This window comes from Nicotiana tabacum, chromosome 17 (assembly GCF_000715075.1).
Source record: "Nicotiana tabacum cultivar K326 chromosome 17, ASM71507v2, whole genome shotgun sequence".
Classification (NCBI taxonomy): domain Eukaryota; kingdom Viridiplantae; phylum Streptophyta; class Magnoliopsida; order Solanales; family Solanaceae; genus Nicotiana; species Nicotiana tabacum.
In genome coordinates, this window is record NC_134096.1 from 41,728,418 (window position 1) to 41,755,695 (window position 27,278).

At 38.4% G+C, this 27,278-nt stretch overlaps 1 protein-coding gene across 1 annotated transcript; it reads left to right on the top strand.

The window, feature by feature from the left end:
• The first annotated feature begins 9,968 nt into the window (after positions 1 to 9,968).
• Positions 9,969 to 11,232, top strand: LOC142171397 (uncharacterized). The gene is made up of 2 exons (XM_075233758.1): positions 9,969 to 10,091; positions 10,836 to 11,232. The coding sequence occupies exons 1-2, from the start codon at positions 10,037 to 10,039 to the stop codon at positions 11,141 to 11,143; spliced, it is 363 nt and encodes a 120-aa protein (XP_075089859.1). The 5' UTR covers positions 9,969 to 10,036; the 3' UTR covers positions 11,144 to 11,232.
• Positions 11,233 to 27,278: the final 16,046 nt, after the last annotated feature.

The following is a 27,278-nucleotide window of genomic DNA, read 5'->3' on the forward strand; positions in this document are numbered from 1 at the left end:
GAACTTATAAAGCTAGTACAAAATGAATACATCATTCGTTCGAAATATGCATAAACAGATTTACAAATCTAAAGCAACCAAGAACAAGAGGCAGCTATAACCGGAACACATATTCAATGCCAAGATCCCACCATACACAGTAACATCAGCTCCAAAATCTGCACGCAAGGTGAAGAAGTGTAGTATGAGTACAACCAACCCCATGTACTCAATAAGTAACAAAATTAACCTTAGGTTGAATGTAGTGACAAGCTCGAAAAAACGGTCAGAGTCCAACAACAATAGCCAATAATAACTCGTACTAATATAATGAAGGCAGTAAAAGTAACAATTCAAAAGATATTATGCTCAACTCGTTCACAGCTACGAAAAAGTAGTCATGCTTTCTAGGTATAATAGTCAAGTCCATATATTACCACTAAAAATCAACTAAACATAAGTTTATCAAAAGAACAGTATTCTCAATCCACAACACCATATAAGAATTTTCGTTTACTAATTAGCATGAGGAAAGGATATCTATATTCCTACATGTCAATATACATGTCAACTCATCAACTATAACATACCGTCTAGAATGAGAAATATACATCTCAATGCCTACATGTCAAATGTACATGTCAAATCATAAATGTCACGGTAACGTCTAGCATGAGGAAAAATGCATCTGTATGCCTACATGCTAAGTATGCATGTCAAATGAATGATTTCACGATGATATCACCAGGCACTCTCACCCTCATCGCACTCCAGCTGTCTGTTTCAAATGTCCACTTCATCAAGCACACACACACAATCACTCAGCACTATACGGGTGTCTGGCTCATAAGCCCCTCACCAAATCACGTGTATATATATCATTTTGCCTGCGCTCATTGTTGGTATGTCAGACTCTGGAAGGGCGGATCCTGCCCAAGCGCTAATCAAAAGCCTATAAGGCCTGCTGCGGCGTACAGCCAGATCCATAATGATAAATGAGCCAATAAGGCCTACTGTGGCGTGCAGCCCAATCCACAATGATAATGATAGTAATAAAGCTAATATGGCTTGCTGCGGCATGCAGTCCGATACACAATAACAATCTCAAGACGACTCTAAGGCCCGCCTCAGTTATCAACCTCTCAAGTCTTAAGGGCTCACAAATCTCATACCAATGCCCAACAACTCCACATATTGTATGGCAATGATAACACACGATGTAACGTTGAATGATGAATAGAGACCGAGATATGATATGCAAATGATAATCATGACTGAGTGTTTCATTACACAGTTAACCTAAATATAATTTCTATCATGAATCCTAGCTCAGTTAATATAACTAGGAAAAACATGGATAAAATAAGACATGATAGCAACATAGTCCAAAAGTCAACCTGGATCATGATTTTCTGGGTGCACGCTCACATGCCCGTCACCTAGCATGTGCGTCACCCCCAACACATCACAAATAACATGATTCCCATGGATATTACCCTCAATTCTAAGTTTAGAAATGTTACTTACCTCAAACAAGTAAAATCCAATATCGAGCAAGCCAATCAACACTCTAAATCGCCATCCCGTGCAAACCAACCTTCAAACGGTTCGAAACTAGCCAAAAGCAACTCAAAATCAAAATAATGCCCAAGGAAACAAACTTAAACAATAAAGGTCGAATCTTTAATCAATTACTCAAACTCAACCAAAAAGTCAAACCCGAACCCACACCTCAGAACCCGACAAAACTCACAAATTCTGACAACTCATTCAATTACGAGTCCATCCACATTAATTTCATTCAAATCTGACTCTGAATTGATGTTCAAAACTCAAAATATTACTTTAGGAAAGTTTTGACACCCCCCCCCCCCCAATTTCTCTTTAAAATTCATATTCCAAATGCCAAATAGAAGATAGATTCACGGAATATAATCAAAACCGAGTCAAAACTACTTACCCCAATCCATGTGGTGATAATCCTCTCCAAAATTACCCTAAATCGAGCTCCAAATATCAAATTGCGATAAAAAGAACCAAAACATCGATATATAGTGAGTCTGCCCAGGAAAGCCGCACCTGCAATAAAATTCTTGCTTCTGTAGAACTGCAAGTGCAGCCCCTACCTTCGCTTCTGTGAAAATGATCCAACTCAGCATCTAACGCTTCTGCGGTAACAACTAAGCTTCTACAGTCGCGCTTTTGCGATAAAACCTCTCTTCTGCGGAAATCCTAGACCTCTCGCACCTGTGGAAAGTACTCTACTTTTGCAAGATCGCAGGTACGAGGAAATGCTCCACATTTGTGCCCGTCCCGCTTCTTGGCCAAAACAACCGCATATGTGCCTTTGCAAATGCAATTAAATCTCCTCATTTGTGGACTACTACCCCCAGCTCCAATTTGTGCTTCTGTGCTACATGTGCCACTTCTGCGGCTCCGCACCTGTACCCAAGGCTCCGCATGTGCAGTCACACCAGGTCCCTGCCAAACCAGCATAGCCAAAATGATCCAAAACGATCTGAACCACGTTCGAAACTCACCCAAGACCTTCGGGACCCGTCCGAATATACCAACAATTCCCAAAATATAACACGGACCTACTCGAGGCCTCAAATTACACGTAACAACATCAAAACGACGAATTGCATCTTAAATCAAGCTTGAAGACCTTTTGGACTTTCAACTTCCAAAACTCGTGCGGAACCTCATCAAATCAACTCGAAATGACTTCAAATTTTGCACATAAGTCCCAAATAACATACTGATACTATTTCAATTACCGGAACCACAATCCGAACCCAATATCATCCAGGTCAACTCCCGGTCAAACTTATGAACATTCCAAACTTTTAAATTTCCAACATTTGCCAAATAGTGTCAAAACCTTCTAGAAACATCCAAATACAAATCCGGGCATATGTCCAAGTCTAAAATCACTATCAGTACCTAACGGAACCGTCAAAACTCTGATCCGAGGTCAAATACACAGAAGTCAAACTTGGTCACCTCTTCCAACTTAAAACTTCCTAGTTGAGAATAATTCATCCAAATCAACCCCGAATCACCTGAAAACCAAAACCGATGATTCACGCAAGTCATAATACATCGTATGAAGCTACTCAAGACTTCAACATCTGAACAGAATGCAAATGCTCAAAACAATCGGTCGGGCCGTTACATGCACTAGGTCAAATATCATGATAAATATCTGTTAAAACTTTACCCCAAGGATCTCGAATGGAGTCCGCTAAAATAGCTAATTCTTCCCAATCAGTAATCTCTATGTAATTAGACAATACAACTCTCTTATCACTACCTAAAATTCCACCTTAAGGATCGTGATGGCACATAGTCCCAAAGACTAGGTAAGCCTAACATATTCTGAGTTATTAACAGATTTAAACCCTAAAATGTGAACCAGTATTGTCATACATAGCCGACAACCATTATTAGGTATACAATATCCCAAAACCGGTAGTAAGAAGTCTTAAGCCTTTCTAAGAATATCAAATACACCATTGTTTGGAATATAAGTAAACAATAACAACGTAAAGCTCCAGAAGGTGACTTTGAGGCCTGCGAGCGTAGTGGCAGGTATACCTTGAAGTCTTCATAGCTAATCTCCAACAGCTAGCTAATGACTGACACGCTCAGAGGTACCTGGATTTGTACAAAAGATGAGCAGAATCGTAGCATGAGTACACCACAGCGGTACCCAGTAAGTATCAAGAGTAACCTTGGTAGACTAGTGACGAGGTACAATCAAGACACCTACTACATAATAACCTGTGAAAGTATTAATATAAAGCTAACATAGGAACGAATATCAATGTAAGGCTAAACATAGAAGGAATAACAATATAACACTAGCAAATGAAAAATAGAAGCAACAGATAGCAATAAGGAGTAAACAGATGATGACCCCGCAAACTAATCAAAACACAGTTCAAGAACTAGTGAAACCAATTAAGGAAATAAAATGACAACCAAATATTCAACTGTTCTTACACAAAGTTTACAGAAGAATGACCCCGAGGTACCATACCTCATAATCACAAATCACGGTCCCAATTTACGAATCATAATCACATGGCATCTCGTGCCCACATTACTAATCACAAACCGCATGGACAACTCACGTGATGCACAGATGACTCACGTTCTAATACCATTAATACCGTATATCTGCACGAACAACTCACGTGTCAATAGTAGCAATTTCTCATATCCACACGGACAACTCATGTGCCACCAGTCCAATCCACGCACAGAAGGCAGGTATACAAGAATACATGTACATGATCAATAAACATCAAGATTTATACTCCTGGGCTGTTATAGGTGACATGTTACGGCGTATGCTTGTGCGAGTGTAATATCACATCTCAAGTCAATAGGTAAAATTAGAGATGTTGAGTAACACATTGGGAACTATACAACAAAACCCGTAATATGCATTACACAAACAAGAAAGTCACACCACAACAACAATGCCCTCACGCTATCACAAGTCATCACAATTCAAATTCCGACATAGCCTGCCTTATCTCGTCACGTGTGCAATAATAAAGTAAATGCCCGCCTTGTCTCGCCACACGTGCACAATAATATTCCCACCTTGTCTCGCCACGTGCGCAACCCATATATATATATATATATCCCGCTTTGTCACGCCGCATGTGCAAATATCAATAGTAACAATAGCACGGCAGAAACCTCGTGCAACCCAATAACACTCGCACGGCAGAAACCTCGTGCATCACAATAACAATCTCGCATGTGCCAAAAACATAACAACACAACATAATAACTCGCACCACATGTGCCCATGTGCCATAATATTTCCATAACAACAATTCTAATATCACAACTACACATAGCCCACGGCTCAACAACACAGAGTACAACAACAACAACAATAACACGAGAGTACAGCAAGTAAATCAACACAAGAATTACATCAACACAATGAAATGGAAGAATAAGCTCAACAATAAAATAGATAACAAGTAATGATGACTTCAAATAAGAATAACCCAACAATGAGAGAGATAACATGTAACAACATGTTCAAATAAGAATAACTCAACAATGAAAGGAGCAACATGACAATAAAAGAGGCAGCAACTTCAATTAAAGCATATAAGAGTATATTTGACAATAAAAGGTAGAATATGTACTAACAACTTCAAATAAAGCATGTCAGAGTAAATTTAACAATGGGCAATATAACATGATAGGGAAATTTCAATTAAATGCATATATAAGAAACCTAAGATTCTAAACTGGAAGCCCATGGTTGCAATGCTGCCTCCACGCAAGCCATCGGTTACCGAGCCGACCTCGTCCGCTCAGAAGGACACAACCTTGGCGAGCCTTTCGAGTTCTACCCCCAATCTCTTACCCCTAAAGCTAGGATTTTTTTTCTTTCCTTCTCCTTCGACCCAAATTTTTACAAATAAGGCCGTGTACACACTCGTCACCTTGTATATACGTCTTCCATGTAATTTAAATAGAGCAATCAAACCAATCCCTATGGGGTAGTCCCTCCTCCCTCCCCCCACAAAGTTGGACAAGATACTTACCTCAGCTAGGTCAAATCAACATTCAAAAATAGCCTTTTCCTTAAAATCCGCCTCCGCACGACTCAAATCTAATCAAAAATGACTTAATATCATCAAACAATGCAAGAGAAATCAATTATGATAGATAAAGCTACAATCTTTACAAAATTTTCCAAAAGTCAACCCGGGCCCGCCCAGTCAAAACTAAGGTCCAAAAGTAGATCTTGACTACCCATAACCCCACGAGTCTATATATGTGTTTTGTTTTCAAATGTGAGTCAAATTCAACTCTCAAATCCGAAATTTTTATTTTTCAAACCATAGACAAAAATTCCCAAAATTTCTCTTTGGTTCTCATAAATTTGATGTTAATTAAATGTCATATATATAATCATGAAATATAGTTGGAAATTGATCAAAATCACTTACCCAATGATTGTGTGTGAAGATTCCCTCTCCAAATCGCCTCCTACCAAGTTTAGGGTTCAAAGATATGAAAATGAGACTAAAATCCCGACTTTCAGCCCTTATGTTCAGGTGCATATGTCGCAAATGCGAACCCCGCAAATGCGAAGAATGATCGCAAAAGAGACATCCATCACAGTCCTGCTAACGTCGCAAATGCGACATTTTAATCGCAAATGCGAACATTGAACACCTCAGAAAAATGACCATTTTGATCGCAAATGCAAACCAGTTTAGCCCAGGCCCCTAACGCAAAAGCGAACAATATGTTCGCAAATGTGAATCTGATAAACCCGTGTGAACCTTGCATATGCAACTCCCACCTCGCAAATGCAAACAAAGTTTTGCATTTGCGAGACCTGCCTGGTCAAAAACAAGCAAAACTAAAACTCTTCCAAACACTCCAAAACGCATCTGAAACACACTTGAGTCATCGGGACTCTGAACCAAACATCCACACAAGTCTAACAACATCACAAAAACTCGCTCGTGTGATCAAAATACCAAAATAACATCTAGAATCACAAATCGGATACCAAAGCGCATGAAATTTACATTGAAATACAAGAACTTCTAAAAACACAACCACGCGTTCGATTCCCATAAAATCAACTCGGAATGATGCCAAACTTTGCAAACAAGTTCCAGACAACAAAACAAACCTATTCCAAGTCCCTAAATTAAAATCTGAATCCGATAGCCATAAAGTCAACCCCAGGAAACTTAAAAAAATTTAAACCTAGGCAAAACATGTCAAATCAACCTAGGGACCTCCGAATCCAATTCCGGACATACGCCTAAGTCCAAAATTACTATACGAACTTATCAGAGCAATCAAAATACCGTTCCGGGGTCGTTCTCCCAAAATTCAAATCTCAGTCAATATTTCCAACTTAAGCTTCTAAAATAAAATAAAAATATTCTTTCAAATCAAATCTCGGAACACTCAAAAACCGAAACCGATAACACATGCAAGTCATAATACACAATATGAAACCACTCAAGACCTCGAACCACTGAACGGAATGCTAAAACTCAAAACGACTAGTCGGGTCGTTACATCTTTTAATTGGAAAAGTTGTACATGTTTAGGAATGGAAGCATCAAGGCCCTTTTTAAATTCCTTAAACTCTCTAAATTTATTTTCTCATTCTCTTCGTTCAGCCCTTCGATCCCTTAACTCGTTTTGCCTAACTCTTTGGACAGTCCTTATGACTTCAGGCTCTGAGTCTGAATCATTATAGAAATAGTTTCTGCGACGACACATCCTTCTATATTATCCCCTTCCTCGACTTCGAGAACTCCCACTTGGAGTAATTCGAGTTTGTCCATATTCAATCATGTCTGAAATGGGACCAAGGAAACCATAAGTATGGCCACAATCATTCAATGTGATAACATATGTCATAATAACTTGTAGAAGTATATTAATGTAAGGAAGCTAAAGTAATTTTTTATATTAAGTAGACAGTGAGTTTAATCAAGGCCAAATCTCTAGCAATCACACAATGTCATGAACAAATAAGTGTGATAAAGACTTGACTTAGTGAAAATAAAGACTGTTAGTCCACAGCCACCGATAGAGAGGAACATATGGTCATAGTCTTTTAGGACCAGTAAGTATCAGTATAAATGATTAAGACTTGACTAAGTTGCTTCTCATAAGAAACGATGAGTTTTCTGGTAGAACAATTCACTAGATATACAAATACATGGTCTTAGCCACTAATGGCCATGCAAGTGAAAACACACAAAGATAAAGCATTTTTAACTAAGTGTAAGAATTGTTACAGAAACAATTATGTAGAATTTTCTGTAAAGAATACTACTATATTCTTTTTTTGTAGTACTGCATCCAATTACAAATTAAAACTGAAAAAAAAATCTCACTTGCAAGTAGTCAAAATACCCATATTTTGTAGTTCCCTTTTAATTAATTCTAAGGTTCCTATTAGATAGAAACTCACTTTTCCAGTTTCAAGTGCCATATATACATGAAGACTTCAATATAATTGTATAATAAAATCCCCAACAGGAGAAGAATGAAGTTAACGTAAACAACCTCAATCCATTGAAAAATTTTGTCTTTTATCTATGGGAATTGGAAGCACTTTAGGGTGATCATTGGACACCTTAATGTACAATTACATTATGTCTATTCCTTCAAAAACTCTTGGCCAGTGTAAAGCCACGTATTCCAGAAGAAATTGAACTTTGCAGAAACTCTTTGTTTCCAAGTTCCAATTTTTATTATGTCAAAATCAAATTTGATATAGCTTGTTCCAAACAATAGTACTTAACAGATGTCAAATGCATACTTAATTTTTTTCGTATTCTAACAGCGGCAAATTTTGAATAAACGAATTGATAAAGAACTTTATAGCAATATTTTTTAACTGTGTATTCAAAACAATAGAACACACAACAAAGACTCTGATACCATTGATGATTAATATCGAGTAACAGGAATATCGAATTTGTGTATCTGTTAACAGTAGCGAATGTTTTGCATAACCTGCTTCGATCAATTGATCAAGTCCGACTCGTCTCTCTTGGAAATAAAATATTGTTTCACAAATAGATGCTTTCTTCTTTCTTTTGGTGTGTTTCTTTCTTTTTAGGGAGAATTGTACTTAGTGAAATCTCTGTTGACGGAGAGCCTTGATTATATAGAGAAGTTAAGTTGTCAGAGAAAAACTACCGATAAACTGATCCCACGCTCCCACTTTCTTTACAACGTACGGTAGTTTTATGTTTAGGAATTAAACCTTCTCTAGATAACTTTCTTTAATCATATCTCCTTTAAAACGGGTTGAATCAGTCTATATGGGCGACCCAAACCCAATATCCAACACTTCCATAGATAAATTTTGACCACCAAATCTAAAACAAATTATTCACAAGTATATTTTGACAATCAAATACCAAAAAATGACTTATTCTAAAAAGGTATTTCTTGAAAAGTATGAAGACGCCTATTAGGGCTACAAGCACACCTAAGAGCTAAGTAGGAGTTCAGGGCTATATCGTAGCAGGCCTATGTGCTAACATCTTTGATAATGAACTAGAGTAGTTAGATTACTTGCTAAGGACATAAATGCCCTATCCGCAAAAATCAATTACCTGCGTCTGCTCCCAAACTACAAATTACCAGCTTTACTCCTTACGCCAAAAGCTTAATATTTTGCCGGTACACTAGCTACAATAGCTTCATAGCTGGCTTGGCTCAACTAGCAAGCAAAATAGTCAGTGATAATTTTAAAAAAAGAAAGAATTATTTTTTGTCATAATTGTTTTTTCCTTCTTTGTGTCAAGCTTAAGGTTGGGTCAAAATTGCTTTTCTCATTATTTGTATTAGGATGGTCTTTAAAATAGAAAAGAATTGGCATACTTTTTGAAGCATTTGTTTTTTTTTTCTATTCACTTCTTTACTTTTCATGTAAAATAGCAGTAATATCTTAAATTTATAAATATATTGACTAAATATAATAATGTATTAATACCCTGCCCCTACACAAAAAAAATAATTATTAATATATCAATATACTTTTATTTAATAAATCTCCATCGTATACTTTATTTATAACAACAACAACATACCCAATGTATTCCCACAAGTGGAATCTGGGGGAGTCCGTCGCATTTTGCACCGCTAATGTGTATCTTTTTTTGTGATTTGCACCCTGTCCTATTTTTTTTTATAATTTCAACTCTAACCTCTTTATTCCCTTGAAAAACAATAAAACCACCATTTATATAAATTTTTCTTGAGGGCAAAATAAGAAATACAAATAATGTCTTTTTTTTCCTTTAAGTTATTTGTTTAGGGTAGGACGTTAATCCTAGCGAAACTCTTTCCGCCATCACCATTGCATAGTGGGAGATATTTATTTATTAAATCAGTTTCAGCACTTGCTTTTCAGCGCAGCTAATCCAAACTGGCTCTAGGTTAAGCTCTCCGAGCATAAAACGCGCTAAAGGCAACGTCAATTTTACCGAGAACAAATAGCACATCCAGTATATCATCAATGGATAAGAGCAAGGAAAAACGGAAAAGTCGATTGAAGATTGAGAAGTTGAAAGGTAACAAGTTCAGAGTAAACAAATTCCATTCGTATGCTCTTTAATTCGTCAATGGGTATTGAATTGCCAAAAGCTTATTGTTTGCAATGCGTAAGATGCAATCCATCATTAACATGTTCTTGTCTCATCCTCTATCTGCTATTGCTTTTCTTTTTTTGTTAAATAAATCACAAAACTCAACTCACTACAACAATGCACCAGAAAGAAAGGTTTGCAAATCTATCAAAATTTCAAATAACTGTGAATACTATCATGTAAATCAATAAAGAAAGATCAATTCATTTAAGTTCTTACTCTACTTTGGATAAAACATGCCTTATTGAAAAGCTACAAATGCTTCTCTCCAATTCAATAAAGCATAATGAAAAATAGACTAATCTGAACCATGAATAAATAATATCCCCTCTTTGGAACAAATTAAACAGCAATCCTCAAGGCATCAAATATCATTCCTGTATCTTTCTTTGCCAACTCTGCTACGTGATCCCTCATGTGCCTCGACAAGTGCATTCTGCAGAAAAACAATATCCTTGTTCAAGACTTGACATTTAGTGGAATTATGCTACTCAGTTTTACAAAAAACAAGGGATGTAACCTTGTGTCAATTTAGCTTTTTGGTTGGCCGTAGTTGTTTACTTTTATTGAATATTCTGATACCAAAAGTAGTTCTTCAATGTGTATATTTTTTTATCTAATCTAGAAATTGAGCTAGCTAAAATAATTTTAAACATTGCATTGTCACAGGTATGAATAATGAGCTTTCTACATTGAAGATTCACCATGGAGGTGAATTCTTAGATGTACCAGAGAGGATTTATTTGGGAGGCAAGATAGATTTTATTGATAAGTGTGATCCACATAAATGGTCATTGCAAACCTTGGAATGGATTGGAACAACGAGATTAGGATACAACAGCATTCTTGGTTGGCACTTCAAACTACCTATGACAGATACTCGTAATGGTTATATTCAATGCTTGACTAATGCTGATTGTGATCTAATGGTAAAAACACTTCCATGGCTCAATAAAGTAAGATTACAGCAGTTATGACAACGAACAGGTTCAGATGTGCTGCTATATCGTTTGTGATTCATCGTATACTTTATTTGAATATGTAAAATAGTATTCTCAATATTCGTGATATAATGTGTAGTATACCATAATTACTATTTAATCATAGTATACTTTATTTGAATATATTAACTGGTACTCTAAATATTTTTGGTAATCATGATATACTTTATTTGAATATATTAAAATTGAAATTGTGGTATACTACATCGTATACCATGATTACTTTTGAATTGTGGTATACGTTATTTTGTGCATGCTAAGTGGTATTCAAATATGTTTAGTTTAATGTGTAATATATCATGATTATTGTTGAATCATGATATACTTTATTGAGTATATTAAATAGTATTCCCAATATTCTTGGTATATTATACATTGGTATACCATGATTCAACAATCATGATATTCCCAATATTCTTAGTATACTATTGTTAGCTTATGATAATTACTATCGAATCGTGGTATAGTTTGTTTGAGTATGTTAAATATTATTTTTAATATTCTTGGTATATCATGATTACTATGGAATCATGGTATACTTTATTTGAGAATGTTTAATAATATACCAAATATTCTTGGTATACTACATATTGGTATGCCATGATTAGCGTTAAATTATGGTGTTCTTAATTGTAACAATCCGGTTTGAGTGTATTAGCCCCGATCCCTTTTTTATTGTCTCTTCCGTGTTATATTGTAGTTCATGACTCGCCGCGATGTTTGGTTTTGGTTTCGGGAGAGTTTCAGAGTGATATGGGACACATAGTCCCTAAGTTGGAAGTTTAAGTCGTAGGAGTTGACCGTAGTTTGACTTGTGTGAAGATGACTCCGGAATAAAGTTTTTGACGGTTTTAATAGCTTTGTAAGGTGATTTTGGTCGTACGAGCGTGTCTGGATGTAGATTTGGAGGTCCGTAGGTCATTTCGGCGTAGTTTGGCAAAAAGTTGGAAATTGGAGGAATTTAGAAATATTTGACCAGGATTTAATGATATCGGAGTCGGATCCCAATTCTGGAAGTTTGAATAGGTCTGTAATGTCGTTTATGACTTGTGTGCAAGATTTAGTGTCAATCAGAGTTGTTTTGGTATGAATCGGCGTGGGTTTCGGAATTCGGAAGTTCATAGTTCATAGGCTTGAATTTGGGTTGCGATTCGTTGAATTCATGTTGTTTGATGTGATTTTTGACCTCGAGTAGGTCCGTTACGTATTTTGAAACTTGTTGGTATATTCGGACGGGACCCCGGGTGTGAATCCGATGGAAATCTGATCATTTTTGGACTTAGTGATTTGCTGAAGTGTTGGGCTGGTTCTGGTGTCTTCGCATTTGCTGAGGGATTGGCCGCAGGTGCGGGCTCGCAAATGCGAGCCAATGGTCGCAGAAGCAGATTTTGTCTAGCCCAGCTAGGATCGCAGGTGCGATCACTTATCCGCAAAAGCGGACTCGCAGATGCGGAGGCTTCCTTCGCAGAAGCGGAACTTAGGGAAACAATCTAAGGCTTGACTGCAGATACGGTCGTTTCTCTGCAGAAGCAGGCTCACTGATGCGAGCTCTTATCCGCAGAAGCGAAACCCCTGAACTTAAGCTTGGACCGTACCTGCGATGGTTTTTCAGCAGGTGCGGTGTCGCGGATGCAACAAAGGGGCCCGCAGATGCGGTTTAACTGGGCAGAAAAGGGAATTTTTGAGGGTTTGCTTCATTTTTCATTTTGGGATTTTGGGAGCTCAGCTTGAGGCGCAATTTCAAGGGTTGTTCAAAGGAATTGTTGGGGTAAGGATTCTTGACTCATTTTTGATTAATTCTCATGAATCTACTGTTAATTACATCTTCTAATTAGTGTTTTGGAGTTTGATTTTGGAAAAAATGGTAGAAACTCCTTAGGCTAAATCTTTGGGTTTTGAAAAGCGAAATGAGATCGGATTTGGATAATTCTTGTATGGTTGGACTCGATATTGAATGGGTGTTCGGATTCTACATTTTTGGTCGAGTTCCGAGACGCGGACTCGGGTCAGCTTTTTGGGGCGATTTTTTTCAATTATTCGCTAAGATCATAATTTCATTATTTAAATTAGTTTTCTATAGTTATATTTATAGTATGAAATTATTTTGGCTAGATTCAAATTGTTTAGAGTCAGAAAATCGAGGGAAAGGCATTCTAGTTGATTAATTTAGCGTGGTTTGAGGTAAGTGACTTGTCTAACCTTGTGTGGAAAAAATTTCCCTTAGGATTTGGTATTGTTGTGATAATTGTGATATGTGGAGGCCGTGTACGCAAGGTAACGAGTGTGTACATGGGCTAAATGTTGAGATTCTGATTTTAGCTACGTAGTTTCCTTTTCATGCTTTAATTGAGTTACTTTAGCATGTTATAGTCACCATGTTTAGTCTAATTTCACATGTCTACTTGTCTTATTTCGTTTTGCAACTTGTACTATCTGTTTAATTGAATTACTTGCTTTCTTAATTCTGTATTCATTATTTAATTGTGAGATTCTTTACTTGAAATTTGCTATCCCTGAAATATCTTGTTGTTGAGTTTGGTGTTGAGTTGCAAAGGTCGTGGTTTTATTGAAGCAAAGTGTAACTTGTGAAACATCATTTTATTAAGTTGTTATGTTTTGACACTTGTGTTATTGTTGAGAGGATTGTTTGGTTATTTGCACGAGGTTTTTATCGTGTTGTAGTTACCATATGCACAAGGTTTTTGCCGTGCCGTTGTTACTATTGATACGCATGTAGTGGTATAAGGTTTGGGTGTTGAAACGCAAGCGGTGAGATAAAGTGGGCTTGATACGCGTGGCTAGTAGGGGAACTACTAGAAGCCATGCGGTGTGATAAGCTGGGCTAAAACGCGGGGTGCTATTTCGGGGGAAAAAATGATTTTCAAAACTAAATGTAAAGGCCCCCGCAGTAATATAAGAAAAGACTGTGATTTACTTTTATGATTTGGGACTACGAGGCGGTACCTTGGGAGTGCCCCTGTTGATCTTTTCTCTATTTGCGGTATTTGTTTGGTTGTTGTTTTCCTTAATATGTAAAATCCTTGTCTTACTTTTGTGTCGCATTGATTGCCTTGATTTCGTGTTGTTAACTTTCAGTAAATTCTTTATTGTTTCACTTCCTTTGTCATTATCATTATATCATTCTATCTTCTGTCTTATTTCTTATTATCCCCACTAGGGCCTTGACCCGACCTCGTCACTACTCTATTGAGGTTAGGCATGGCACTTACTGGTACCGTTGTGGTGTACTCATACTACGCTTCTGCACATATTTTATGAAGATCCAGGTACATCTTATTAGTCCCGGTATTAGCACGCTGAGTTGCTTCGTTTCGAGACTTCATGGTACACTTGCCCGCGTCCGCAGGCCTCAGAGTCCCCTTCTACCCTGTCATTCCTTGTTTCTTTATATGTTTTTTTATAGACAGTGATGTATAGGATTGTTCGATACTATATCTAGAGCTTATTGGGTCTATAGTGGGAATTATTGAATAAACCTGGTGTGAAAGTGTCACGCCCCAAACTCGGGGAGCGTGACCGGCGCTCAACCGAGTGAACCCGACCGAGAAAGCCTATTAGATTTCCTTCTACGCAAACTCGTCCATGAATAAGGATAATATATTTTTTCGTTAATTAGATAATAAGGTGATCATGTCTACAATACCAATTAATTACCATTAGTTACTTCATTAATAAGTCTCAAAACACACACACACACACACACACACACACACACTTTCATGGTTCAAAGTGGAACAAGTGATTTAATCACAACACAACTTGTTTAACATTCCCAATACCCATACACAACCCATACAGAGCCTCTAAAAATACCAAAGAGTTCAATGATAGTGCCGGCAACAAGGCTCCGGCTATACCTCAAAACACGATAACACCTACGAAACAAAAGATGCACAACCCCGGAATGATATAGGGCTCACCAAGTCAATTGGGAAGAATAAGCACTGCTATCACTGGTCAGTATCCTCTGCTGTAGAACTACCTGCATCCATTAAAGATATAGCGCACCCGGCAAAAAGGATGTTAGTACTTGTCGAATAGTACTAGTATGAAAACCAAACACCAATTTAAGAACTCGTAAATACAATATGAACATGATGAATCAGGGTGACAATAGAATAGCATAGATAGCCGGTTAAACCAAAACAAGCTTATCAAGAGTTGTCATTGACATTTATAGAATTCAAGATGAGATCCTCTGTAACCATTTTCACACAAAGTGGCCCCGCCGCCTCACCCCAATGTATGCGGGTGGAGGTGTAAATACAATACCAAAACTCTACTCAAGTGACCCTGCCGCCTCACTCCAATGTACGCGGGTGTAACTGCATCAACGATACCAATTCCTCAGCACCAAAAACCTACACAAATCGGTCATGCCGCCTCACCCCAATGTATGCGGGTGGAAATGTATCAACGATACCAATACCTACACAAAGCGGCCATGCCGCCTCACCCCAATATATATATGTGGGTGGTGGTGCAACAACAATACCAAAATCATACACCAAGCGGCATTTTCGCCTCACCCCAATGTACGCGGGTGGAGGTGTAATCCCAATCATAATCTCTTCACAATTTAGCATAATAATTTCCACATAAATCACGACTTGGAATCATAACATGTAGATACACAATCCATAGTTTGGAACACATCCTCAATTTATAATACAATATGATAAGACCATTTGAAACACGAATTGAACATATATCTTTGTCACAAAACGTATTCAGAATACTCGATTTGTAATAAATATTTTAAAACTTACAAGGATATTGGGGGTTCCCATTCTTAAATAAGATTTTAGCCAACATACCTCAATTGAGCTTCCTTAAACTCTAAAATATTTCGGAATTCTTAGCAACTTCAATCTATTTTAGAAATATAACAAGTTGAAATAAAATTAGGAAGATGATCATGGTTCTAGCTCATTTGAGCATTTTATCAAACACTAGGTGTGCATTAAGGTTTCAAGGTCCTTTTATGGAGGATTCCATCATCCCACAACTCATTCTTTATCATTTTTAGCTCACAATCTTCCTACACCCTTTAATAACACATGCATGCAAAACAAACAACCCCCATACCCAAGAATTGTCTTGCTAATTACCCATTCTTAGATAAATTTTGAAATTAAGGGCTAGGGTGTAAAATCTTACCTCTAGGATGAAGACCTAGTGAGCTTTCCTTCTTAATATTCAAAGATTTGAGCAAGAATTGAAGGACAATTTGTTGAATATCACTCTCCCACTCTAGGGTACTCTCTCACCCTCAAAATATCAAATTTTAGCTCAAAATGGTACAAATTGTCTATTTAACGAAGTAGGGTCGGGTTATAAAAACCCAAAAATGAAGCTCTGGAACAGGGTATGCGGTCGCATAATGGATATGCGGTCCGCATATCGGCCGCACAATTTGGTGCCCAAAACTGGGGAAAATTCTGCCTGGGTTTGCGGTCACTATACGGCCCGCAAACATGTTCTGCGGTCGCATAATGAACCACAGAACAGTTCTGCGGTTGCATAGTCGACCGCAAAATGGCATCTAAACCTGCCCATTCCTGCCTCACTCTACAGCCGTTATGCGGCCCACAGAGTGATTCTGCGGTTGCATAATGGACAGCAGAACCTCATTTCTCTGCCAAAAATTTTCCTTTACACCTCAATGCATTGTTCAACCTAAAAAGTTTTACCTGCGGCGAGCTTGCGTGCCGCGAAGAATTTCTACAACCCTCTAATGCGTAAGCTTAGTCCAGAACCACGAAAACATAAATTACCTTGCAAAATATTTACGGGGCCTTACAAAAAGTGGCTATTCTTATCAAGTTGCTACTTGTCTTTCCTTTAATTGTTTTTTGCCGGATTTAAACTGTGTCTAGCTTACTCTATTGTGTTATTACTTATGGTGTCCCGCTGCAAATTGTTGCTTCTATTTCCAATTGCAAGCACCATATTATTGTTGTCATTATGCGTAGTTCTGTAGAGATATCATACTTTGTTAGTTCTATGCCTATACTTGTTCAGGTTATCTAGTTCAGTAGGTGTCTTGACATTCCCTCGTCACTACTCCACTGAGGTTAGTCTTGATACTTACTGGATATCGTTGTGATGTACTTATACTATACTTTTGCATATTTTTGTACAGATCGAGATAATTCAGAGTAACATCAAATATCAAGAATCCATCGTTAAAACTAAAAAGTCTAACTTAAAGTTCTCTCTTCTCTCTCCTCTCTCTAGGCGATTTCATGGAGCTTTGAGCAGCCATAGCTGTTGCGATCTCTCCCCAGTCTTTGGCTGTGGGAGAGACGATATAAAACTTTAATGAATCAATCCAAAACATAAAGCTTCATCAATCATATACTGCGCAAGTTCATCCAAACAAATCTGCCGCGAATGTTACTAAAGAATCTGCTCAAATTCGCCAAAATATAAGTCTACTTCCAGTCAGAATTGATCATGGAGAACCAACCATTGAATTCACCATGGAGGATGTTAACGAGTTCACCATTGAAGAAGGGCTATACCAAGTAGTCATCGTCAAGTTTTCATATGGAAAACCAGAGATGCACGAGTTTAGAAAGAGTTTTCCGAAACAGTTCGAAGTTAAAGGATATTGTAACATTGGGCAGCTTGAAATTCGACATATATTAGTAAGGTTTGATTTATATGATGACTATGTCCAGTTCGTTTCAAGATTTACTGATATGTTAAATCCAAAAGGGATGAATTTTTCTTCAGAACGTTCCCATGGATGTTAGGGTTCAATCCTAGAGAAGAAACATTGAAGTCAGTTGTATCGATCTATTTCCTAGATCTGCTGCCCAATCGTTTTGCAAAAATATCATTAATGTCAATTGCTTCAGCAGTAGGGAAACCTCTTGCTATGGACAAGGCGACACAGGATCGTACTAGGCCAAGTGCTGCGAGAGTTAAGGTTTTATTAGACCTTTTGGACAAACATCCTAAGAAAGTTAAGATTCACATCGTCGATAAAGTTTCTGGGAAGTCTGCTGAGTTTCATCAACAGGTGGCCTAAGATAACCTCCCAAATTATTGTACCTGCTGTAAGCATCAAGGAAATGATGAAAATTCATGTCGATCGATGCAGGGGAGAAATGGGGAAGTAATTGAGAAGAATACAGGGCAAGTTGGTATGACTGGTGTGGAGCTGAGTAATGTCGAGCAGTTAAAAGGTGATGCTAAGAAGTTGTTGAATGCCAAACAATATGCAAATAAAATTCAAGAAACTTCAAATATTTAGGTGCAACCAGCTATGAAACCAACAGGTGATACCAGTAGAAAAGATCGTGGATATGATATTGATTCAAATCGTGAGGCTAATGTAGTTACTGTTAATCAAGCATTATCCAGGATTAACATGGCTTTTGAGCCACATGTGGGGAAGGATAACATTGACCAGGTTGTTGGTGAGAAGGAGGAGGAAATAGCTGGGCAGGTGGTTAATAATCCAGGTAAAGCTTGTACTGTTTATTTAATAGTAGGTGCACGATCTGTCGCAACTGATACTCTTGAAGCAGCTGTGCAAACATCTAGTTTAGATGATGCTGTTATTATAGGGCAGGAAAAGGATCAACAAGTTACACAAGCAGCAATTAAAACTATTGCTGCTAATAGGGGAGGACATGCAACTAATCGAGGAGTCTCCAGTAGTACTCCGGCTGCTGGTGCACTGAATGTACCTGGAAAAACTGGCGATCGAGTGAAGTTCATGAGCAACCAGCTATTGAAATTGTAGCAGCTGTGAATAAGGGTTGTCACATATTAGAGGGGGAAAAGCAAGCTGTTGAACTTGCTAAAAATCCTGATGCATTAGTTCATCTAGTTGAAAAAACAGCAGCCCTTGTAGCTACTGCTGTGCAAGCTGGGCAGGTGCTTTCTCCAGACAAAAATGGACATGTTTTTATGGCAATTCTGTTACAGCTCACTTAGAGATAGCAACTACTCAACATTCAGAAGTCCAAGCAATGCAAAAACCAAATGATAGGGACTGGGCAGTGGTGAATTGATCAGCAAACAAGCAGAATACTCCAGCTCCTAAAAATAACGCTCCAGTTAATAAAATACAGTCTACTGCATCAAAGAATGTTAGTTTCTCTAACTCTTTTGATGTATTGGTGAATGAATATGTGTTGGGTGATGTTGAGAAGAATGTACAAAAGGTTGACCATGATTTAGTTTCAACATCTAAGCTTTCTAAGTCTCCAGGCAGTGGAAAACACCAACAATCCATGTAGAATGCAGATGCTCGATCAAAAATCTCAAAGGATCTTGTTCCTGTTGATGATCACACTGGTGAGGCAAGTCATGTACCTGATGTTCTTGTTAATGAATAGAATCATACTATGAAGGACGATGGGAAGGATGTCCAACAGTTGAATGCTGAAATGAGGTTAATCACTGGAAAAAATAGCACTCCAGGCATTGCAAAGCAGCAGCAAAAGATGAAGTCTGCAAGTCGCGAACAATGGCTTCAAGGGACATTGTTTATGTAGATGACTTCAACAATGTCCAAGTATCTAATGCAGCTCCTACAATGCAATTCTCCAGTCCAGAATTAGCTAAAATGATCAAGGAACCCCAGGTAGCTATGATGATACATACCACTCCAAAGAGCAACATGCCATTGGTCACTCAAAATACTTCAGTCCAGGATATTCAATCTCAGTGATTGGAGTTGTGTGGTGAGCGAGAAGGTGACTCTGGGCAGCAGTTACTATCTACAGGTGCATTTTGGTTTAATTGTAAGCTGTAGGCTGATCAAGTAGAAGATGAGGAAGATGACGATTATGTTGATCGCATCAAAGATGACAGCAATGACGAGGCAGATCAAGATAGCTACACATCAAATGACGAGGCAGTAAAATGTCATGATGAACAGGTTCCTAACTCCATTTCTACTCTATCGAGCAAGAGAGGCTTAAGCCCTAATTTTCCTGTATTTATTCCTACTGGGCAGCAGAAATATTCAGCAATTATTTTGAAGGATTTGCCTAATGTTAAAGGAAACAACAAGGCCTTAACTACAGATCTTGTCTCTCAACACATGGAGTCATTGAAAATGCTTGATAATTCGAGCACGGTAGTAGCTTTTACTCCAGGTGGTAATACAATTTTGGGGGATCAAAAAGCAATACATCCTGCGCAAGAAAGACTAACTGGGAAGCTGAAAATTGGTTATAGAACTCTAGCGTGAGTACGACGGCATCTTTATTTTGCAGTTGGTTATAGAACTCCACACACGTACCCGGGGGTGAACCCATGTCACCCTATTCCATATAAGCTTGACAACACAATACAACTGAAAATCATTAATTTAACCTTAGCCCAAAAACCTTAGAGTTTAATTTCCAGCCTTTAGAATTTCTTTCAAGAAACAAATCTTACATTTACACATCGTATAAGTCCGAACAAGTTGCATCGAGCTATAACTATAACCACAGATATAATCAACCAACATATTACACAACTCGCATGTTCCTGATCGCCATGACTACTTCAAAACCAACCACATACTAGTATTAAATCTATATCGAACCAAACCTCATTCCAAAAACTTCGTACACTGTTGATAATAAAAGAAACACGCGAAAATTTATGATCACTCACCAGGTCAACAAGTCACGGAGCTCTCTCACCCCAACCAGAACCATAATCGCTTTCTGAGCTGACTTTCAATATTATACTCCCGAATATATCAAAATAAAACCTGATAGTACCCATTCCAAGTCCAATGACCTTATATTACTAAACACAACTGTTCCACAAACATGCCGCACCAATATAACTCAGAGCCACAACTCGTGCCATCCGTGCACCCATACGCAACAATTCAAATGTACCCAGTCATGAAAAATAAAATGACTCGAATGAGTGAACTGCCCCGCCAGATTATCAAGTAAAGCCATAACGAAATGCTGAAAGTTCATCACACACCGTAGAACCATCACCCGATCCTAACAAAAGGTTCATACCTTAACATAACTTCGCTGCAGTGCGTGACCCCATCCAAATGCTGGCCCATAATATATAACTCGAGCCACCCCGCTCAAAATCAATAACCACAGAGCGGCAAATGACAAAAATAACACACAAAACCTGAAAGAACATAACCATTACGCAATCGATCGTGCAATACACAAATACTCATCACACTCAAATTCCGCTATAAAGTTCAAATAGAACCGCACCATATGTGCACATAACCAATGAATCAGTACTCCTCAATAATAGCAGTATGGAGCCAACCATTCTGGCCCAGTGTAGAATACACATCTTAATTGGGCCTACCTATGGACCCCCAAATCAACTTGGGTTACCCACAAATAGATAAAAATCTCTCCGAAAATCCATAATGACTGAATCATAACACATTTTATCATCTGGCTAGCTCCGGCCACAACTTCACAGTCCACAACCATGAAATAATCTGCTCTTGAGAACTCCCAATCTCCAAATCCATAGAACACGCGAATCACCATATTTGATTCCATCTCCACCGTCCGAATACCTAACACCTCTCGCATACACGATCATCCCACGAGAAATACTTTAAAAGCTCTTCCATGCCACTTGGCAAAATTTGAATATCAGCAGTCGATCAACCAGGAAAATGCCGCAATACCTATGAGATATCCATAATTCAAAACATAGTGCGCCTTCTGAAATATACACTCTACTCACGCAATACCAAATAGTTATAGCATTCATCTAAACATCGAAAATTGTTCATGCCCTCTAAGAATTTATGACCTCTCTTTCAAAGCTAAACCATGACCTTGCACACGCCAACCTTAATCCCACATAACACACTACATCTATCATGCCATCATTTGAAAAATACGAGAACCTCATAATCATTCTGAGTCACAAGTAAAATACATATCTGATCATCCAGAAGCCTTACATATTTATCCCATCCGGTATAAATCACAATACTCAACATGCTCCTCAGGCCGGTAGGAAAATACCCATCTCAAACCGTGGTAGAAAACCTCGAGAATGCTTTGGAATACATTTACACATAATCAGGCCATCAGAGTTGAATCTCTCTAAATCAACCAAGTCATGTACGTCGCCAAGCCCAGGTGTATTGCCACAAAGCACCTGCAGAAAACCCCCACATCATAAGCACCCAAAGAATCGATCATATCTATTACCATAATGATCCAACCTACTATCCGTTTGTCTTATTTTCTCCGAGTTTCTTCCGAATCTGTCTTCAGACTAATACTTCTCCTTGCTAAAATGCTACGATCTTTAGCCACAGCTCATCCCACAAACCTAGCATAGAACCACAACGCCCTACGACCCATAAGCAATTGTATTCTTCTTAAGCATCTTCAAAACTACTACAACTGTAACCCTTACTCTGAGTATACCTTATGTGAATATAAAATTATTCTTCTTATCTTCCCTATACAAAAATGTAGAATCCATAGTCATACGGAATTTCCGTAAGTCCAGGCACCATCAAATGAAAATCTCAGATTTTATCCATACGCAAGTTCAGAAACATTCTCAATTACTATATATAATTCTCAAACCCACTAGATTTTTTCTCAGGAGTCACCCATTTTGCTCAAATCTAATTGCACCGCCCAAATGGGACAAAAGACATGTGCCCCATTAGCACAACGACACTCAAAGAAGTAACTCTACTTTAACACCACATTCATACTCTGTGCGCACTACATCATTCACCAATAAAAACTCACTCATCCCACGATTTTCATATACTCATACGTGCAATATAACCCGTAACCAGGAATTTCCTTATTCGAGTCATCCTCGATCTCAACTTCTGCAAGTCATAACTAACCCAAAACTAAACCTTTACATATAACCATGAAATTGAATTATCAATAGCAGGCCCCCCTACTTGGCTCAAAGCCATAGATTAAAACATTCTATAACTCACAATACCCATACACTATTCCCGCCATAATGCCACAGTCAGTTCAACGAAACTTCTTCTCCAACTCATGCAACGCCAACAATAAAATACCCCAATCAGCCGCTAAGCTCGCATTTATTCTCTTAACACTCAGGTCAATTTTCTCAACCAAATTAAAATTTAAATCCCAACACATATGCCCCGTCGGTAGAAGAAAAACTCTATACTCACATCATAAGGAATACACCTACGTAGATTACTCTGCAGGGGATAACCCACCTACTTAGTATCAAACTAGTATCTTGTTGTACCCTTTCGCAGTCACAATTACTATGCAATCACTTAGTCTATCTGAGTCCAAACTCATTAACCAAACATGAGGGTTTAATTTGTCCCAAAATTTAAACAAGTGAAAGATCCTTCAAAACATTCATACTCGAGACTTTACGTCACATCAAATTGAAAATCAAGCACCCAATGGCCTTTCGTTTACATTTCAAGGAAACACTTCTCGTTATGTTCAAATCGTCTGAACACATCCCGTGGTCACATCATACCCATCACACTGCCATTATACCGCTCATTGAGCCACAAATTCCACTCGTAGGGACATTACCGAACATATGAATCCAAATGTACAATTTACAACTGAAGCTACTGAGCTTAAGCTGCGGTCTAAACCTGGCCTCAAGTCCTCCAGACTGGCCCATCACCAAAACATAGAATACTCATCTCGAACTTCGTTCATGGAATCACAAGCCGGCGATGCATAACTGATACCGAGTGCTCATGTGCGCATACGAATACGTGAAAGGAATTCAAAGAGTTTATGTCTCAAGCTGAATCAATCTCGCATGATAAGGAAAGAAAGATGGGAAGTATATATCCTAAATGCCCTGTAGCCTATCGAAGATAAGTATGGACGTCATCATACCGATCCGCAAGACTTTACTAGACACTTGCTCATGACTTGTAGAACCTATGAATCTAGAGCTCTGATACCACCTTGTCACGATCCAAAATCCAACTAGTCGTGATGGTACCTAACCCAACCCGCTAAGTAAGCCAACTTTCAATTATCCAATTCCAATAATAATTATTAAAGCAATTTAAGTGAATAAAGATCTTCATCTTATACAATCCCCAAGAACTGGTAGTACAAATCATGAGCTTCTAAGAATAGAGTATACAAAGCGGAAATGAAATAAATACATAGTCTGTTTGAATAATACATAAACATGGCTTTTATAAATCTAAGTCTACCCTGAACAAGAGGCAGCTACAAAAGGAATGCAGGTACATCTTCAAGTTCCGCAACCATCGAGCACAGCAATAATAGCAACCAACATTTGCATGCAATGTGCAGAAGTGTAGTATCAGTACAACCGACCCCATGTACTGAGTAAGTAACAAACCTAGCCGTAGGTGGAAAGTAGTGACGAGCTTCTACCAAGGTCGGGTCCATAACCAACAGTCCACAACAGTACATAACAACATAAAGCAAATAATACCATAAGTAACTCAGAGATAAAATGCTCAGCCAAATCATGATTTCAAAAATAATAGTTTTTCCTTTCAAATATATCAGTGAAAACCCAAATCGTTTGCCAAAGTTGCCAAAAATATGAATAGTTTGAAAACAATAATTTCTCCCAAAATCTTTTCAATAATAAATAAGATGTTTCATTTTCCTTCCGGATAACCCGTGTAAAGCAAATGCATCACTATGCCCATCTGTAGAAATATGTGAGAAATCATGAATGATGTGAAGTTGTACACTATGAGAAAAATACATCTCTATGCATGTATGTCATGTGTGCATGTCAATGCGATGCAACTCAGTAATAAAATCATAAACAGCCCCTCGGGCAGAACATTACTCATATACAGCCCCTCGAGCAAACCTCACAGTCACTCATGCCTCTCGGGCATACCTCACCATCAATCATGCCGCACGAGCATACCTCACAATCACTCATGCCTCCCAGTCACTCAGCACTTGGCACTCGGCTCTCGGCACTCCACTCAGTAGGTACCTGCGCTCATTGGGGTGTGTACACACTCCAGAGAGGCTCCTTCAGCCCAAGCGCTATAATCTGTACGGACAACTCACGTGTTATAATCATAAAGTATATAAAGCATGCTGCAGGCGGGCAACCTCGATCCACATAATAATCCTCACAATCAGGCCCTCGGTCATCAATCTCTCTAGTCTCTCGGGCTCACAATGTCATGAAAATAGCCCAAAAATAATGATATGATGTATCAATAAATAACAACAGAGACTGAGATATGATATGATATGCAATGAAATGAATATGACTAAGTATGAATTTTTAATTTAAAATAAATAATTCATAGCAATATGACCTCTGTGGGTCCCAATAATACTGACAGATAGCCTCAACATGATTTTTAATATGCTTTTCAGCTCAATTTCTTTAACTCATAAAACCACATGGAAAATGCCAAGATCATTTAACTACGAAATTCCACATAAACAATTATCTCACAATTTCTATAGTGCACGCCCACACGCCCGTCACCTAGCATGTGCGTCACCTCCCAACAATTCACGAAATACATATATTCAGGTTTCATACCCTCAACTCCAGGATTAGAAGAGTTACTTACCTCGAACAAGCCGAATCCAATGTCGAGCAAGCTAAATAATGCTCCAGATATCCCATTATGCGCGTATCAACTCCCGAACAGCTCGAATCTACCATATTTAATTTAATTCAGTCCACACAATTTATAAGAATTAATTCCATATCAAAATGCTAATATTTTCCACAAAATCTAAAATTACGCCCCAAAAATTACTCGTGGGACCCACATCTCGAAATCCGATGAAACTCACAAAATACGACAACCCATCCAATTACAAGTTCAACCATACTAATTTCACTCAAATCCGACTCCAAATCGGTATTCAAACTTGAAAGATTCGTTTTGTGACATTATAGACATTTTCTTCTATTTCTCTTGAAGATTCAATAATCTTACACTAAAAATGAAGATTAATTCATGGAATACAGTCCCAAGGGAGTTAAGAACACTTAACCCAAGTTGTGTGGAAAATTTCCTCTCAAAAATCGCCCAACCCGAGCTCCAAAATCCGAAAATGGGTGAAAATGTCGAACCCTCGAATTTAAGGTTCTGTCCCAGCAATTTCCGTATCTGCGGACAAGGGGTCGAATCTGCGTCCTTCGCTTATGCGGGAAAAATCTCGCTTCTGCGAGAACGACTTGGCCAGCCATAATCGCTTCTGCGACGCCACGGACCGCACCTGCGGTCGCGCTTCTATGCGCGTTGGGCCGCTCCTGCGCAAGCGCTTATGCGCCCTTGCTTCTACTTATGCGATGCCTTCCCAGCCAGAACTCCCTCACTTCTGCGACTGATTTCGTGCACATGCGGCTTCGCACCTGTGATCAAAACTTCGCAGGTGCGATCACACCAGTTAGCAGCAGATCCAACATTTTCTTAAGTCCAAATTTGATCCGTTAACCATCCGAAACTCACCCGAGCCTCTCGGGACCCCGTCCGAACATACCAACAAGTCTCATAAAATAACACAGACCTACTCAAGGCCTCAAAACCCATATAACAACATTGAAACGACGAATCACACCTAAATTCGAAATCATTGAACTTTGAAACTTCAAATTCTATATCTTGTGCCGAAACACATCAAATCACGTCCGATTGACCTCAAATTTTGCACACAAGACACATTTCACATTACGGACCTATTCAAATTTCCAGAATCGGATTTCGACCTCGATATCAAAAAGTCAACCCCCCGGTCAAACTTCCCAAAAATTCATCTTTCGATATTTCAAGCCTAATTCCACTATGGACCTCCAAATAATTTTTCGGACACGCTCCTAATTCCAAAATCACCGTACGAAGCTATTGGAATCATCAAAACTCCATTCTAGGGTCGTTTATACATAAGTCGATATCCGGTCACTATTTTAACTTAAGCTTTAAACCTTGGAACTAAGTGTCCCAATTCATTTCAAAACCTCACCGGACCCGAACCAATTACCCCGGCAAGTCACACAACAACTGTAAAGTATAATTTGAGCAAAAAATGGAGAACCGGGGTTGTAATACTCAAAATGACCGACCGGGTCGTTACACATGATAATATGATTGATAAAATCT

Bases quoted from the DNA above. Each gene is read 5' to 3' on its own strand.
- LOC142171397 (XM_075233758.1), top strand. From the start codon at position 10,037: ATGGATAAGAGCAAGGAAAAACGGAAAAGTCGATTGAAGATTGAGAAG. The intron at 10,092-10,835 runs GTAACAAGTTCA...GCATTGTCACAG, and splicing joins GAAGATTGAGAAGTTGAAAG to GTATGAATAATGAGCTTTCT.